The 15,924-nt window shown below is 40.1% G+C and overlaps 2 protein-coding genes across 2 annotated transcripts; one reads left to right on the forward strand and one right to left on the reverse strand.

The window, feature by feature from the left end:
- Positions 1 to 4,244: 4,244 nt before the first annotated feature.
- LOC137940522 (inositol-pentakisphosphate 2-kinase-like) lies at positions 4,245 to 7,872 on the reverse strand. Its single transcript, XM_068785633.1, has 8 exons — positions 7,236 to 7,872; positions 6,926 to 7,129; positions 6,364 to 6,511; positions 6,118 to 6,146; positions 5,916 to 6,026; positions 5,154 to 5,753; positions 4,621 to 4,716; positions 4,245 to 4,507 (listed from the first exon to the last, which is right to left on the reverse strand). The coding sequence occupies exons 1-8, from the start codon at positions 7,335 to 7,337 to the stop codon at positions 4,430 to 4,432; spliced, it is 1,368 nt and encodes a 455-aa protein (XP_068641734.1). The 5' UTR covers positions 7,338 to 7,872; the 3' UTR covers positions 4,245 to 4,429.
- A 5,179-nt stretch (positions 7,873 to 13,051) lies between these two features.
- Positions 13,052 to 14,774, forward strand: LOC137940910 (probable methyltransferase TCM_000336). Its single transcript, XM_068786023.1, has 4 exons — positions 13,052 to 13,129; positions 13,247 to 13,648; positions 14,087 to 14,359; positions 14,436 to 14,774. The coding sequence occupies exons 1-4, from the start codon at positions 13,055 to 13,057 to the stop codon at positions 14,772 to 14,774; spliced, it is 1,089 nt and encodes a 362-aa protein (XP_068642124.1). The 5' UTR covers positions 13,052 to 13,054.
- The last annotated feature ends 1,150 nt before the right edge of the window (positions 14,775 to 15,924 follow it).

Genomic DNA, 15,924 nt, shown 5'->3' on the forward strand with positions numbered 1-15,924 from the left:
GACGCTTCTGTTTTCCAAAAACGCAATGTTCACAAAAGTCTAAATTCCCTGTTTTCTAACCACCAAGCAGACCCTGCTTGTTCAAGACTGTCATACTCCTCTCACTCATATACCCTAAGCGCATATGCCACAGTCGAGTAGTGTCTGAATCTGAATCTGAATTTGCAATTGAGGAAACTGTTATAGCACCTATAATTGTACTGCCCTGAAGCACATAAAGGTTACCAACATTTTTCCCTTTCGTCACAACCAAGTCACCTTTACAGACCTTAATGACTCCATCTTCAGTAGTATATATGCAACCAAGGGAATCAAGAGAACCCAGAGAAATAATATTTTTCTTCAAATCAAGTACATGTCGAATTTCTGACAAAATCCTCACTATACCGTCATGCATTTTGATTTGAACCGTTCCAATCCGGACAGTTTTATAGGGCATGTTGTTCCCCATCAAAACTGTACCACCATTTGTCGACTGATATGTCACGAAGTAATCTTTGGTAAGATACATGTGGTAGGAGCAGCCCGAATCAAGTATTCACTCATCTTGTGAGTGTGCAACACAAGCATCAATTGAGATAACATATTCTTAACCATCAGAATAATCTTCAGCAATCCCAGCAACATCTTTCTTTCCTTCTCTTTTCTCCTTCTCTTTAAGTTTTGGACAATCTCGTACAAAGTGACCCGGTTGACGACAATAATTGCACTTGCCCTTTTTCCCTTTTGACTACGACCTAGAACAGCCACTGTTTTTAGAGTTTGATAATTTTCTTCCCTTCGTTCTCCCTATAACAAACAGACCATCTGCTTGTTCCTTGCTCCCACTAGTGACATCTTCCTCAACTCCTTAGAGTATAAAGATGTTTTATTATCCTCCATAGATATAGTATCGTTCCCATGGAGCATAGTCGTAACGAAGTGTTCATACGAAAAGGGTAAAGAGCACAATCAGTGTTTGATCCTCATCTTCAATAGTAACATCTATATTATTCAAATCCATAACAATCTTATTGAATTCATTAAGATGTTCTTTGATAGATGTACCTTCTTTCATCCGAAGAGTATAGAGGCGTTGTTTCAAGTACAAATTATTCGTGAGAGATTTAGTCATATAAATACTCTCCAACTTGAGCCACAAACCAGTCGCAGTAATCTCATCCGCAACCTCCCGCAAAACCTCATCCGTCAAGCACAACTGAATGGAACTAAGTGTTTTGATGTCAAGTTCCTCCTTGTTTTCTTCTGACATCGTAGCTGGAAGCTTCTCCTTCCCATTCAAAGTTTTGTAGAAACCCTGTTGAACCAATAAGGCACGCAATTTCACGCGCCATAGACTGAAACTCATTTGCCCATCGAACTTTTCTACTGTATACTTCGCAACCATTATAATCTCAATCACAAAAGGGAAATATTGAGTTTCCCTTGCTCAGTTGATTAAGCCTTCTCTCCCTCGGAACTGTCAGAAAAACAGAGTCTTCTCTCGGCACTTACAGAAAACTAGCAGCGGAATAGGGCTCCCAAAAAAACAAGCTTCTCTCTGAACTGCAGAAGCAGAGAGAGACGAGCTGAGATCCAGTGCCGTTGCAGGAAAAAGTAGCTTTGACGGATAAAGATCTCTCTATCGCCGTTCAAAACTACGGAAGCAGAGAGCGACGAGCTGAAATCTGGCGTCGTTGCTGGAAACACAGCTCTAATACCAATTTGTTGGAACTAAGCCGAACGAAACGAGATTTATCCAGCAACTACAAAATATATTTCTAAAAGAGAAAACAAAATATGCAGAAAACATTAAATCAATCACACACAAAGAGAAAAAGGCATAGATCGTACGTGGTTCGGCAACAGCCTACATCCACGGGAGAAGACGACGAGATTCCACTAAAACGAAGAGAAGTTACGCGGCTCCGAGCGATTACAAATCGATTTTTGATTTTTCCCCTCTTCGACAAAAAACAATGTAGTAAAAACTCGTTGAAAACCCTCTTTCCCAAAACCCCTAAATATAGAGGTCCCGATTGAGAAATCGGGTCAGGTTGAAGACGTGTGACCAGCCGGTCGGGTTGATGGGTCTGAACCAGAAAATCCCAATTCAAGACGCCCAGTTAATACAAACATTTTCCAATGAAAGAGAAATAATATTTATTTTAGCATAAGACATGATCTTCTGGGCTTTTAAAAATGATTCCATCTACAAAGAACTAGTGGTGGTTAATTTGTTACATAATTGAACAGTACCTAAACTGATCTTCTCCTACTATGTACCATGTGTCGCACTTTTGACATCTCTTTCTTCTCTTCCTTGGGAGGACCTATAGTCACAAACGCTGCTGATTTTCTGTATTTCCTCAGCTTCTTGATGATCTGGGCTGGGTCCGCCTCTCCGATCACAGTTGCAGTACCTTTGGAAGAGTCAAGTACTATGGAGCTTCATTGCTTTCTTCTTGCATTTCGAGCATAACAAGTCCACTGACACTACAGTTTTCTGAAACAATAAGAGAAGCTTTTGAGTACTTGCTCTGCTCCGCACAGATATAGAAACCTGACAAATGAAAAGTGGAAACTGTACATGGAAGGTCTGGTGTAAGTGTCAGAGGAGAGGAGGAATTACGGAGAAATGAATTAAAACCCAATAGGAGAAAAGAAAACTGAAAAAAACAGACTAGAGCACAGAGATGTTAAGGGAGAAATATAACACAGAACCTTTGACATGGTGCAGAAAGATGGCTGCAATATAGTTGCAAGAATCTGTAGTATGAGCATCTGTGGAAGGAGATCTTGAACTCAATGCTGATATTTATAACTGTTCCTTTCCTTCTTTTTTTCTTCTTACTTTATTCTCTATGTTCTATTATTCTGTACGACTGCTCTGTACAGTTTTTTTGTTGGGTTTTCAGGTGGGATATTGGTTGAAGATAAATGAAGGCAGAAACCTAAAGCCATGAATCAGATGTTGCACAACACATTCTCACTGTACCTGTCCATAATAATCATGTATATTTAAAAATAGCTGCTACAAATATATGAAATAGCAATCGGGTGGTTATAACCTGCTTTTGCATATTTACGATTATTCTATTGTTCTGAAACATAGGGTAGCTATTACGGATCAATAGTGCGACTCTGCAATTTTTTTGCAAAACTGGAGACTTCATGATGCACTGGCATTATATGATCAACCACAGTTTTCTGTGAGCGGAAATTGAGAAATCCTGTAAAGGCAACTGGCTATTCAGCTTTTCCAGCGCCTTCTAGTTACATTCTGTCTGCAGATTGTTGGAGAAGAGAAACATGGATCAAGGGAAACCTGTTCAAGAAGTTACAATACTCCGTCTTTGGTGAATTGGTAGGATGAAACAGAAAATGGCTGCAGTTGAATTCCCACATCGGGATTTCCTAATTCAAGAATCTAGTTTGGAGATGATAAAATTGAGTAGAAAATTGCCAATATTAAAAATAACATTTAGCAATAAAAATCCCTGTGAAACAAGCCACCCCTATTAAAACATTGATAACAATCAATGCAGCAACGGAGCTGTTGTCCATAAACCAAAAATTGCCACCTACAAGACTTCTGGTAACCATGCAAATTCTGAAGAAGATTGCTGCTCTTTCACGGTAAACATGACTTAAACCTCTTTCCAGCTAGCGTTTTTAATGGAGGCATGTGGGGCTGTGAAGGCTATCCTTTTCTGCTGTCTGTGTAGTTGCTCTATCGTTATCTGCTGCTGTCCTTTTCACCCTTTTATCGCCCATTTAACATACAGCACTGCAGAAATTATTCTAAAGATACCGAAACCATCTTTGCAACGAGTTAAGCTAAATGAGTTCTAAGGTTCATTACATGCAACGGCCTCCAGCTAACCTTTACTAGTCTGACTTACATCAACCCAACAGGAGCTTCAAAGTCCAAGCTTACCATCTGTTTGAAGTCGCTTTTGTTTTGCTCATGGGGGTCTTTGGATCAGTCCAGTTTGTGCTGAGTAGCAGCCACTACCATAACTCCAGTTGAGATAGCTCGCAGCTACAGACATGGTTAGCACTATCATGAATGGTCCTATACTGGTAAGAATAGACTGACACTACTAAGTGTCCAGATACTTTTTGAGGTTCCACTGAGTGTAATTCTTTTCTCACGAAATTTTGGACAGTGAAAGGCTTGTGAATTGCTAGCAGTGCTAAAATAATTCCATGAAATCACATAAATAACAAGTAAGAGAAGAAAGAGCCTTGAGAGTATCATATCTGAAACAGCAAAAACACATTTCTGTGATGCAGTTGGAAGGGTTAGAGTACAAGAAAAGAAATAGATAGATGTGGGAACATGAGTGAGCATCCCAGTTACACATCCCACTTTATTCATCTGTGAGCTGCACCCATTTTCCTATTCAGATGCAAGGATGCAGGCTGATCATCAACACTTGTCTCTTCAACTTATGAACTCTGCATCACTTCCACATAGGGATCTGAAACATCTGATGCTCACATTGAGTGAAGCAGTGTCTATCTGAAAGATCAGAGCACAAAATAGAAAATAGGATGAGGATTTGCGGAGCTCCTTCCAGAACTCCAATTCAGGTCTCTTGTCTGCTTAAAGATTCATGTATCACATTAAATAACCTGCATTTTCTCGTAGTAGCTTATAATCTTCTGATCTAGCTCATAGTAATAAACCATCTTTTTCAGTGGCTTCATATCCAGGTCGATAAAATAGGCCTGCAAAATAATTAGAGTAATATCAATTTTTCTGATATTTGATTTGATTGACTCCCTAGTTCAACAGTTTTGCTGCATTACTGAAAGTGAAAGGTAGGGTGAAAGACTGGAGTCAAATTCTAATTCTGTGTCTTTTTTATGCAAGATCGACCCTGAAACTTTTACTGTATATTGGTAGTTCTTTTCTCCAATTAGCCCGTCTTTGCCTTGCCACCACAACAAAATATATAAACTTCTAACAACTTTTTAATCATTCAGATAAGAAGAACTGGATGGTCTAACATGAGCATTTTCTCTTGAGATCACATCATTATGCTTCCAAATATGAAAAAATGGTTCAGATAGCACAAAACAAACAGTTACCATCAACAATGAAAAGAAAACAAAAAAATGAAAAAAAAAAAAAACATCTCAAAGTTCAGGGAAAGACTGCATACCTTGTAATCAAAGGTTTGATTAGATGGTTCTAAATGTACAAACTCAAAGTCAGATGTCAAATTGCCACAACTTCTTGGTCTAAAGCTGATCATCAGACTACAGTCCTTTGCAGTTGCAGCTATCAAGTACTCTCTAACAATTTTTGCACTTTCTTGCATTGAAATAGAATGAAGGAAAGAACACTTGTCTGAGAGGTCTACTTCATTGTTGCATTTGCACACAATGCAGGGCTGAGAAATGATGTTATAATATGCATGAATTGCACCCTCTACGTCAAACTGATCAAGCTTCTGAACTTTAAGAAGTCTATCCATTAGTCCTGATTTGAAAATAGTCTCTGAAACAAGTTCTAGGAACCTTGATAAACGTTGGCCATATTCTGCATGGATAATACCTCCCGTCAAATCTTCAAACAGATCACTTGACTTTGATTTGACAACATCCATGCCACCTCCCAAGCCGCCAAAAATGAGAGAGCCATTCAAAAAAATACGAAAGTTGTTTTGCGGAGTTATATAAAGTGCTCTGACTGCCCGACTTATCCTCTCCTTGGATCCAGAGAAAAGATCCAGTGGATCATAATCACTTACCCTTGATATCTAAAAGAAGAACTAGAACAGTCTTAGATTTACAAGAATACTAGGGGTCACAATATAACTATGTATGTAACGAAAGCAGTTGTTTATGTCAATTTAAGTAGCATTTGAGCAAAGAAAGACTAGCTACATAGAAGACTTTAGAGGCTGGATGAAAAAAATTACCTCTTTCTTCTGATGTTTCAGGAATTGGTGCATTTTAAAGCGACTTACACTCTTTTTAACTGCATTTCTTTCGGCTATGAATCTTGAAGATGGAAGAAATCCACATTTTGGCTGCTTACTTGAAAGAAGAATAGGAAGACAAAAATATTAAGAAGAGAAACAGTCTAAGAATAAGTCAAAATCATATTGCAGATGAAGTCACCTTTATTTCCACAGCTAGACACAGATCCTCTTTAAGGGTACATGGAACAAAAAAAAAAAAAAAAAAAAGTGAACATAGACAGTCATGCTTTACTAGTATCAAAAGGTGAATATGCAAGTCAATAGCCATTTCTCTGATTTCCTACAGAAGGTTTACAGTTAAAAATATATACTCAAAACTACAATTTTTTCATTAAAACAAAACAAGAGGTGATGATTATAGGAAAGTACCGTGGGTAATCATTACCGTGAGAAAAAAGTGAATGATCAGAGATAAGAAGGGCAGAATCGCAAACTGTATTAATCTTGGCTGCATCAACTCGCCAAGAAGGACGCTGACTAAGAACATTCTTTTCAACCGACTCCAGAAACTCTGTAGACACAAAAACTGGCCTCTGGCATGTTCAAAGTCAAAGATAGTCATGCTTTATGTTATCAAAGTTATTTCATTAATTCGATGACTGTACAATGTTCTGCTGCATATCAACCTTATGAAAAGTAATTACTAGGTATTCTTTCAAGTCAGAGAATACAAGGATAAGCATTAGACAGTTAAATTGATATTGTAGAGAATTTTATACAGTTCCGCGTTGATTGAAAGAAAAAACTGAGAAGGTATCTCGTTCAAGGAACGAGAACCAAAGCGAACTCTTTCGCCTACAAAAGCTAATACAAGGAATCTGAATAAAGTGCGGAAGTCAATGGCAGGAATTCAATGTCAAAAAACTGAATGACCAATCACCGCCACATCAGTCGACCATGTACCCATTAAAAAGCTAAACAGATAACCGAAAAAAGAGACATCTTACCCCTGCATCAACATGTTGGGAGCCCAGCAACGGTCTCATTACTTGCAGCACAAACGATCGCCCTAACGCTTCATTGGACTTGGAATCTACCATTTCATTAGCATCTCCCCATACAACGCGCTCGTAAGTAGACAAGACCGAGTTGTCATGATTCGATTCAGGTTCACTACGAGGAGCCTTTTGAACTCGTATGACTTTACCCACCTTCAGAAAAGAGTATAGTTCGTCAAAGAATAGGAAATTCTAACATAAAAAGGATCCATAAGCAGGAAGAGAAAAAGAAATGGAATTTCATTAAATAGATGCGTACAAAAGCAGGAGAAGAGCCACGATAGCCTAAGACGAGATTGGCGGCTCCTTCTCCCCGGTAAACCCATTCAGCGGCGTCTTTTCCTTGTAAAATGACCTCCATTGAAGCAAATTTGGACTGAAAAGTTCTGGGGAATTCTTAACTCAGGCAAACAGGCGGAGGAGGGCTATAGAGCAGACCTGTAGCAGGACTGAGTCAATAAGACTTTGGAATGCGAGCCTACTTTGGGTACGGGTGCGATTGGGGGTGGATTCGAACGAGCCGGCTCGCGAGCGGCTCGAGCTCGGCTCGGTTCGATTGGGTAGTGGCTGGGACTCCAGACAGGTAGTGGGGTCCGGTCAGAGCGGAAGTAGATGGGACAGATGCTGAAGTCGAGGAAGAATCAGTAACGGTAATGTCCGGTGCCGGAGGGGTTGCGTCTGCCGGTGGAGGAGGAACGGTGTCGGCAGGTTGCTCCGAGAGGGAGAGGGGGGTCGGGATGCTGACGGAGGTAGAGAGGAAGAGGAGAGAGCGGCGATTAAGGTGTGAAGGTTTAGAGTATTCGGATAAGGCCGAAATTCTGGGTTGGCAGGGGCTGAGAGAAAGCGGGAGTGGAGAGAGGGAAGATGAGCCCATGGAGGCAGTATTGCCTGTGACATGGCTGATTTTAACAGAGAAGACGAGAGAGAACGAGAGAGGGACGTTGGTAGCCACGAAATCTTTAAAAAACGCTTCTCGAGGTTTGATGTGTTTGCCAGTTAATCAAGATAGGTAAAATTTCTAAGGACTTGGAATAAATAAATAAATAATAATGTTTTAGGTGGTTCGAATCATAAAGATTTTGAATAAATAAATAATCATGGTTTTAGGTGGCTTCGAACCGAGCCTGAACGGTTCGGTTCCGGCTTGTTCGATTCGGTATACTTATATCTCAAATAATTCGAGATCCGGCTACGGCTGGTTATAAAGCTCGCAACCCGGCTCGGGGGGGGGGGGGGGAGGAACCGTTATGGATATTTAATCCCGAGCGTCTCCGATCATTCTTTTTTTTTTTTTTAATATATGTATAATTTTATAAATAATTTATTTAATATATAATTTATGTAGAGTATTAAATATAGGTTAACTTCGAACTCGATTAAAATTATTAGGGTTGAGGCTAGGTCGACTCAAGCTCGAGTTCGAAATCTTTAAATGAAACTCGGTTCGAATATAAGAAGTTTCAGACACAGCTGGATTCGATGTCATCTTTATGCTTAATTTTAAGTAAAAGTCATGCCCAATTTTATATAGAAGTCATGTCCAAATTTATGTAAAATGTATGCCCAATTTTATGTAAAATATATGTATAATTTTATATATAATTTATTTGACATATATTTTTAAAAAAAATTAAATATATATTAGAGCCCGAGACATATAATTTTTAAAATATTTTAAATGAATATTGGAGTTCGAACTCGGTTAAAATTATTGGGCTCGAGATCGGTAACAATTTTAGGGTCAGGCTAATCTCGGCTCAAGTACAAACTCAAAATATTTAAATCAAACTCGGTTCGAATATAAGCAGGTTCAGTTTGGCTTTATAATATGGGGTAAAAACACCAAAATAATTGATGCGTTTTTAGCCCTCCAACCCTAGGTGCGATACTTTGGGTTTTTATTCTCATATGCCCGTAAGCGGAGTCCGCAGTCGGACCACGAAAGATTCGTGTGTTTCACGTAGGGTGGCATGGAGCAGCTCCAATCTATAATTCGAACTGTTGTTTGATTAGAATACTGTGAACTCCAACCCAGCCTGGAATAAAAAATTAGAATCGAATCAACTGAGTTTAACCAAGAGTTATGGAAACAAATTTGGATTGAATGTTCCGGAGAGTTTTTAACTCACGCAAACAAGCGAAGGAGGGTTGGAGAGCAGACCATACTTAGAGCAGAAATGAGACAATGAGACTTTGGAATGCGAAGGCACCATACTTTCCCCTCATAAATGGTGCAAGCATAGCTTACAATGAGGTTGCAGTCATCCAAAGAAGTCAATGAGCTGCTCATCAAACTACACTCCAAGGCCTCTCTTATGTCTACATTGAAGGAGCGCTCTAAGCATTCCCTAGGGTCCAACTCAGACCAAACCAAATGAGGCCTTGATGGTCCAAAGCTTTTTGCCAACTTCTAGAAGCCCATGTATGTTGGTACCGGATTCCGTGGGACTTAGAGGTTCATTCACTCGAAGTACCAAGTCAAGGTACATGCACCTCAATGATAAGAGAATTTTCTCCTTTGACTCAATATAATTGTCTCCATTCATAGGATTAATGGAGGAGGGATCGAAATTTGGAACAAATAAAGTTTGAATAACTTTAAAATAAACAACAAACTTACTAAATATATAATGAAAGCCAAATATTGAATATTTCTCAATGTAAATAAATTTAAATAAATAAATCAATATGTCATTATAATCTTTCCTATAAGCTTATATTATATCACATAAGCGATTGAAGTCAATTTATGATGGAATAAAAAAATTTGTCTATAAAGGAGTATTCTAGGCATGCGGTAGAATTTTTTGTAAAAGTATTTCTAACTCATCCTGATTAATCACTTAAATATAATATTTATCCTATGAGATTAAATTATTATATTTCCATGATTAATCATATTTTTTTGTTTTATTAACTTTATGTGACTAAGCTTAATGTCACTAGACATTTTTCATAATTAAGATTGTTGTGACAATTACTCAATTATTCAAATATAAACAAAATTATGGCATTAAAATAATTAACTAAAATGTATGCCAATTATTAATTCCTTATAATTAGGTCAACCAAAAATATGCGTAGAAAATTAAGTATGCATAAAACCTAAAAACCAAATTTCATGAATATGCGTGCAAATAATTTAATTCATATGAATTAAACAAGAAATGGCATGAAAAATAAATATATTACTTTTTCAGTGATTTAAATATCTATAAAATGTAACCAATAATAACACATAAAAGTGAGATGGCCTAATGGCCATTTTGCTAAACTTTTAAGTTAAGGGCACGAGTGCCCGGCCTTTGCTCAGATGACTCGGTTGCGCAAGTTGGAACTGGTGAGTCGCTAACAACTCAACCCATTTGAACCAACTCGGCATTTTAATGTTGTGTTCAACTATACTAATTGTTTAATTTTTTTTGTTTATACGTGTTGGAGCTCGTCTTAAAGCCTCCAACCACGTGGAGAAGGTAGTGCTCTGCACTGGCCTCCGACACAACCTCAACACCGGCACACCATGTGTTCACTCGATTAGCCAAAGAGCCAAGAATGAGTCGAACGGAAGGAGTCGTCCATCGTTTGCTCATCAACGACGCATCGAGCGTCATTCTTAGTTGTCCAACAGCTACGCCCCTGTGTCGTCTCTTTTCTCCTTTCCCCAGTAGTGCCATCTCATTTCTTTGGTGCCACTACGTCAATGTGCCTCCGATGAGTGATAGTATCTTAACGCTGCATTTTTGCGGGGCAAGAATCAACTCCCATCTCAAGTAATTTGTCGGGAGACGTAGAAGAGTTAATCAAAAATCAACACCAGCACTTGTAACACCTCCCTCAACTTTCACTACCGAGGGTTGGTTGGCTCTACAAACCAGCCTCACACAGCGCCCAAACATGATCATGGGATGCAATGTTTATTTAGACAAACTTTAGCCTTACACAAAGAGCTTACTCAACTTCTCCTCTAAATAGAATTGAAAACAAGTTAGAGGTATCACTCTGATACCAAATGTAAGAAAAATGAATTTTTACTTTTATCATAAAATTCATAAATGGAATAGAAACGGAAGGGTAAATGTTTACTTCCAACTATGGCAATCAAATTCCAAAAGTTACAGAAGATCGTATTGTCTATTAAAAAATTCCTTAATAGAGAGGTCACAAACTACCTCTTTTATATCAGATGTGTATTTCATAAAACTTAATTTTCCCATCAAAAGAGATAGTTGTTATTATTGCCCACTATGGATTAATGGGTAAAATAAAAAACTAAGGAACAACTAAATTTAACATCTTTTTTATGGAAATACACTTAAGTTTTCTGAGCGGTGAGCGAAAACGAGAGATGGGAAAACGAAAGAGATAGTTTTTGTTGAGCTCATCGGCTACCACAAATCACTCAGTGTCATGTTTTATGACTATAAATGTCAAGAGTAGATGGGGGGCCAAGGTCACTTTTCAACCGTAACACAAAGAAAATGTGAAAAACTGGACGAGTAAGACAAGGACCGACATCCAGAAATTTCTACGTTTGTTTTTAATTTTTTTATCTATCTCAGTTGTCTCAATTATTTGAGGAGAAGAGTCAAGTGCAGCTTTCTTTCCATCTTTGTAAACCCTGTCGGCAATGTGTTGTGCTTTGGAATAAGGTTTACGATTGAAAGACAAGAGGATAACTCTGTAAACTAGATGAATCATCTTCCATTTCCCCATTTCGGAGTCCGAGACATGAAATATTATCAATCAACAAGTGACATATTCAACGTAGCATCTCTGTCAATGTTTCAGTCTCTCTCGCCTCTATCGCCAACACGCTCAATGAAAGTGATCGGTGCTATATCCATTCCTAGACCCTTTTGTCATAAGTCTCTTGGTCGACGCCTTAGCTTCATTTTCCATGATTTACGTAAATTTATGGCAGTGAATTATCCAGATTCGAGAGGGTCTTTTCTGCATTATTGAGATGTTAGGTCCTGATATTTCTTTCACGAAGCTCTTTCGGCGAGCGAACGAATCATCTGTTCTGCTAATGAGTCCATGGGTTTTGTGCAGAAAGAGGGGATTACTTTCTGTAGTGGCTTGACGTAATTGGTTGACAAATCCAGACAAGTTGGTCTGCAGTCCACTTAATTACCAGTGGCTCCGTTTCTCTGCAATTATCCAAACCCTCAATCGTGGGACGTCACTACGTTGTTCTTGTCAATCCAGCTGTAAATCCCCACGTCTCTTAACTGGCATCAAAGAGTTGCTCAATTAATCAGTGTCGTCGCATGCATTCAGGGCAAAAGGGAGCGCCGTAAATAATCTGGATCAGGGGGTAGAGAATGATCAATGTCGTCGTTCCCATCGTCACTGGCTTGACGTGACCAATGTGGTTAGTAAGCTGACGCTGCCGTCATTCTCCAGAAGGTTATAATGGAGCAATGCCCAAGCGGTAGTGTGGAGGACCCTACCACTAATAGCTAAGGGCAAGGGACGAGCGGAGGCCAGAACCCGATGGGAAGGCGAACGGAGGCCAGAACATGATGAACCGGCATGTATTCCGACAAGGAACCACCGTCGTCAATACGTCTCTGGTTCGACTTTTTTACATGCTTCAGTGGAAGCTTTCCACGTGGGAAACAAATATAGAAAAATCCCGTCAAGTAAAGGATTTTAATGTCATCAACTGGGAAAGCAAAGCAGGCACAAACGAAAGAAATTCATTCAGCAGAAGCAGTAGAAAAGGAGAAGTCGGTTAAAATGCAATTAAGTCTGATCTAGGCAGAAAGAGCTTGTTTAGCTTGTGAAACACTATTAATGAATCAGTCGTCGTATATTTAACTGGTTAGCTGTTCATAAGTTATCTCACCGGTCAACATAGCTGTTCTAGCGTTGTGTACAGTGTGTATCCAGAAATTCCAGACCACATTACACACTCTCTCTCCCTCGCTTTCTCTCTGCAACCAACCTTGTGAGAGAGTGTCAAAAAACCTCTGACAAGAAGCTGGGACACAGCGCAGAAAAGCTTAAATGGGTTCTGACGCCTATGGCAATGACATAGCAGCTCAAAGCTACCAAAGCTCCAGCCTTCCAACCATGGATGTCGAGAGACTCTTTCACATGAAAGAGGGGAGAGGGGAAACCAGCTACGCTAGAAACTCCTCCAACCAGGTAAGTTGATCAGCGACTTGCAACCGATGAACAATAACATTGAGCAGAACGTCTAGGATTAGTATCTGGATTCCTGTTGATCAATTCCACTTAATTTCGGTCGTCTGAACATTCCAGAGGAAGGCCTTGGAGATGGTGAAGCACACAACCGTGGACACCATTACCGCTCTATATCTAAGTACGACGCCCGGGAGCATGGGTATAGCCGATCTGGGCTGCTCATCGGGACCCAACACATTCTCAGTCCTTGGCAACCTCATCGAAGCGGTGGAAGAAAAATGCCGCAATATCCAGCGTCCGCCGCCGGAGTTCAGGCTGTTCCTCAACGATCTTCCGACCAACGACTTTAACTCCATCTTCCTGGCGCTGCCAGAGTTCTACGACAAAGTCAAGCGAGGAAAGAGCAGTCCGGCGGCGGTGTACGTGGCGGCAGTGGCGGGTTCCTTCTATGGGAGGCTTTTCCCGAGCAAGAGCTTGCATTTTGTCCACTCTTCGTTCAGTCTTCACTGGCTGTCTAAGGTGAGTAAATACACCAGAACACTGAATATGGTACAGGTGTTGAATGACACGATGTCTTTCATGCACTTTTACGACGGCACGCAGCGTGCACTTGATAAAATATATTCCAGTCGTGCTGCAGCTGCTGCTGCTCTCGTCTGAATTCTGGGAGATCGTGCTCTAGCGTTTTAGTGAGCCAGGGCTATAACGCCCGTATCATCATTTTCTGCAACCATTTCTGAGAGACAGAGCCATGAGAGCCAGACTAAGTCGGAATCTCATGCGCCACTCAAGTACAACTACGACCCCTTTTTCAAACCTTGAGGCATTATCCATGATTGTCAATGCCCTTTTCTGAAAAGTACCACGTAGCAGCTTTCTAGTTCTAGGCTTCTACCAGCATTTCCTGTCAATCAATTTATTTAGTTCATTTGTAACTCGAAACTGTTTCTAGCCCAGGTCCCACCAGAACTATTTGATCAGACAGGCAAATCCCTAAACAAGGGGAAAATTTACATTTCTGAAAGCAGTCCTAAACAGGTAGCGGAGGCATACTCGTTACAATTTCACAAGGACTTTACAGTGTTCCTGGAGTCGAGGTCTGAGGAGCTGATTTCACGAGGTCGGATGGTTTTGATGTTTCTGGGCAGACCAAGTAAATCTCACACCAGCGGAGGAAACGCCATCTACTGGGAAGTCTTAGCTGAAGCATTCGCTCGAATGGTCTCCCTGGTTTGTTTTCCTCACACAGTTTCAATTTAGTAGGTTCTCGAATGGTCGTCGTCTCATTTTGTACGTTTGCTTGCAGGGAGAGCTTGAAGAGGAAAAAGTGGAATCGTACAAAACCCATTTCTATGCTCCGTCCATCGACGAGATCGAAGAAATGGTGCAAATGGAAGGGTTATTCGCGATTGATCGCTTGGACACGTTCGAAATGGGGACCAATTACGACGACGACGGGGTGATGGACGACGGAAAGTCTATGGCAGCGGCGGTGAGGGCGATCCAAGAGACCCTAATCACGCATCATTTTGGAGGAGGAATACTCGACCGTCTGTTTGAAACGTACGCCGAACTGCTTGACGAGGAGATGGCGAAAGAAGAGATCAAAGCGTCAGCTCTTCTACTGGTTCTTAGAAAGTTATGATACGTAAACCGTGGATTAGTACATGTAATCAAAAGATATGTACTGTATTGAAATTGGATTCTACCAACTGAATTTCGTTCCTTCTACTTAATTGTCATTCTATTGCCAGAGTTTGGATACTAAATCCCTCCTGGGCTGTTACTTATTTGACATTGCTTCTGTTAGTGTCTGCAAAACCACGAACAAATTACTCTTTCTCCCTTCATCCTGCTTTCATGACCATATGTAAAACGGTGATGAACTTGGAAGACCCGAATGAACAGGAAATATTGCAGAAGAATGTTTCCTAAAAGGAAATAATTTAGTAAAATTCCCTAAAAGGAATGCTTGGGTCACTATGAATCCCCATTTTTTCTTGAAAAAATGATATTAAGAGTGTCTAGGGTGAGGCCTGGAGGGGCATTTGTATTCTCTTGAGAGTTATTACACAGGAGGTAGTTGCCTGGAGGGTCATTTGTTATTGTGAACTGCCTCAGGTCGTCGAGGATGGCGTCCATGGTGCCATGGTTTCCAAGGTTAGAACAATTAAACATTTTGATATCTAAAGAACAGATTTTACTGGAACTACCTGAAAGCTGCCTGCTTCTTTTCGGACTTCATTTGCAAGGAGGAAGAGGCTCTTCAAAGCAGGCAGATGTTGGGAGAGAACAGAGCACATTTGCAAGAAAGAAACTGCTAAAGCTTGTTAGTCCAGGCTTACATGTATAACAATAATTGGAGACAATGCCACTTGTTTCTCTTTTTCATGTATCAAATACTAAAATAGTACATTCAGTACGATTATAGGTAGACACTTCTCTGATCCATTCTTCAATCGCTGAGTACGGCCTAATTGTCGTAGTAGTTGACGAGTGAAAGATAGTTGTTCGGACACCAGTTCTGATTAGATAATTAGCTTCCATCTGCGAGCACAGGTTCTTCTACTGCTTGTCTTGTCGCATTTGTCCCTAGTGAAGAGACCAAACCCAGTGGCAGTGAACACAGTAAGGCACCTTAGTGGGTGCAGGGTAGGTAATCGATAGATGAGCCTTTTAATAAGAATTGGGTTCCTTTCAGCATGCGATGCTATCTCGTCGAACAAACACCAAACAGATCCAGGCTGTCTCCTGTGTTCATTCTATATTATCAGGATTGTGACGTTCTAAACTTT

Source organism: Aristolochia californica, unplaced genomic scaffold (genome assembly GCF_029961685.1).
Source record: "Aristolochia californica isolate CCGP_79_NKW_82.1479 unplaced genomic scaffold, dmAriCali1.0.hap1 SCAF_9, whole genome shotgun sequence".
Lineage (NCBI taxonomy): Eukaryota > Viridiplantae > Streptophyta > Magnoliopsida > Piperales > Aristolochiaceae > Aristolochia > Aristolochia californica.

Coding starts and splice junctions, on each gene's coding strand:
- LOC137940522 (XM_068785633.1), bottom strand. CDS start 7,337: ATGGAGGTCATTTTACAAGGAAAAGACGCCGCTGAATGGGTTTACCGG. Junction 5,754..5,915: donor TGAAACATCAGAAGAAAGAG/GTAATTTTTTTC, acceptor TTCTTCTTTTAG/ATATCAAGGGTAAGTGATTA. Junction 4,508..4,620: donor GCTACTACGAGAAAATGCAG/GTTATTTAATGT, acceptor CTGATCTTTCAG/ATAGACACTGCTTCACTCAA.
- LOC137940910 (XM_068786023.1), top strand. CDS start 13,055: ATGGATGTCGAGAGACTCTTTCACATGAAAGAGGGGAGAGGGGAAACC. Junction 13,130..13,246: donor CTAGAAACTCCTCCAACCAG/GTAAGTTGATCA, acceptor TGAACATTCCAG/AGGAAGGCCTTGGAGATGGT. Junction 13,649..14,086: donor GTCTTCACTGGCTGTCTAAG/GTGAGTAAATAC, acceptor TTTCTAGCCCAG/GTCCCACCAGAACTATTTGA.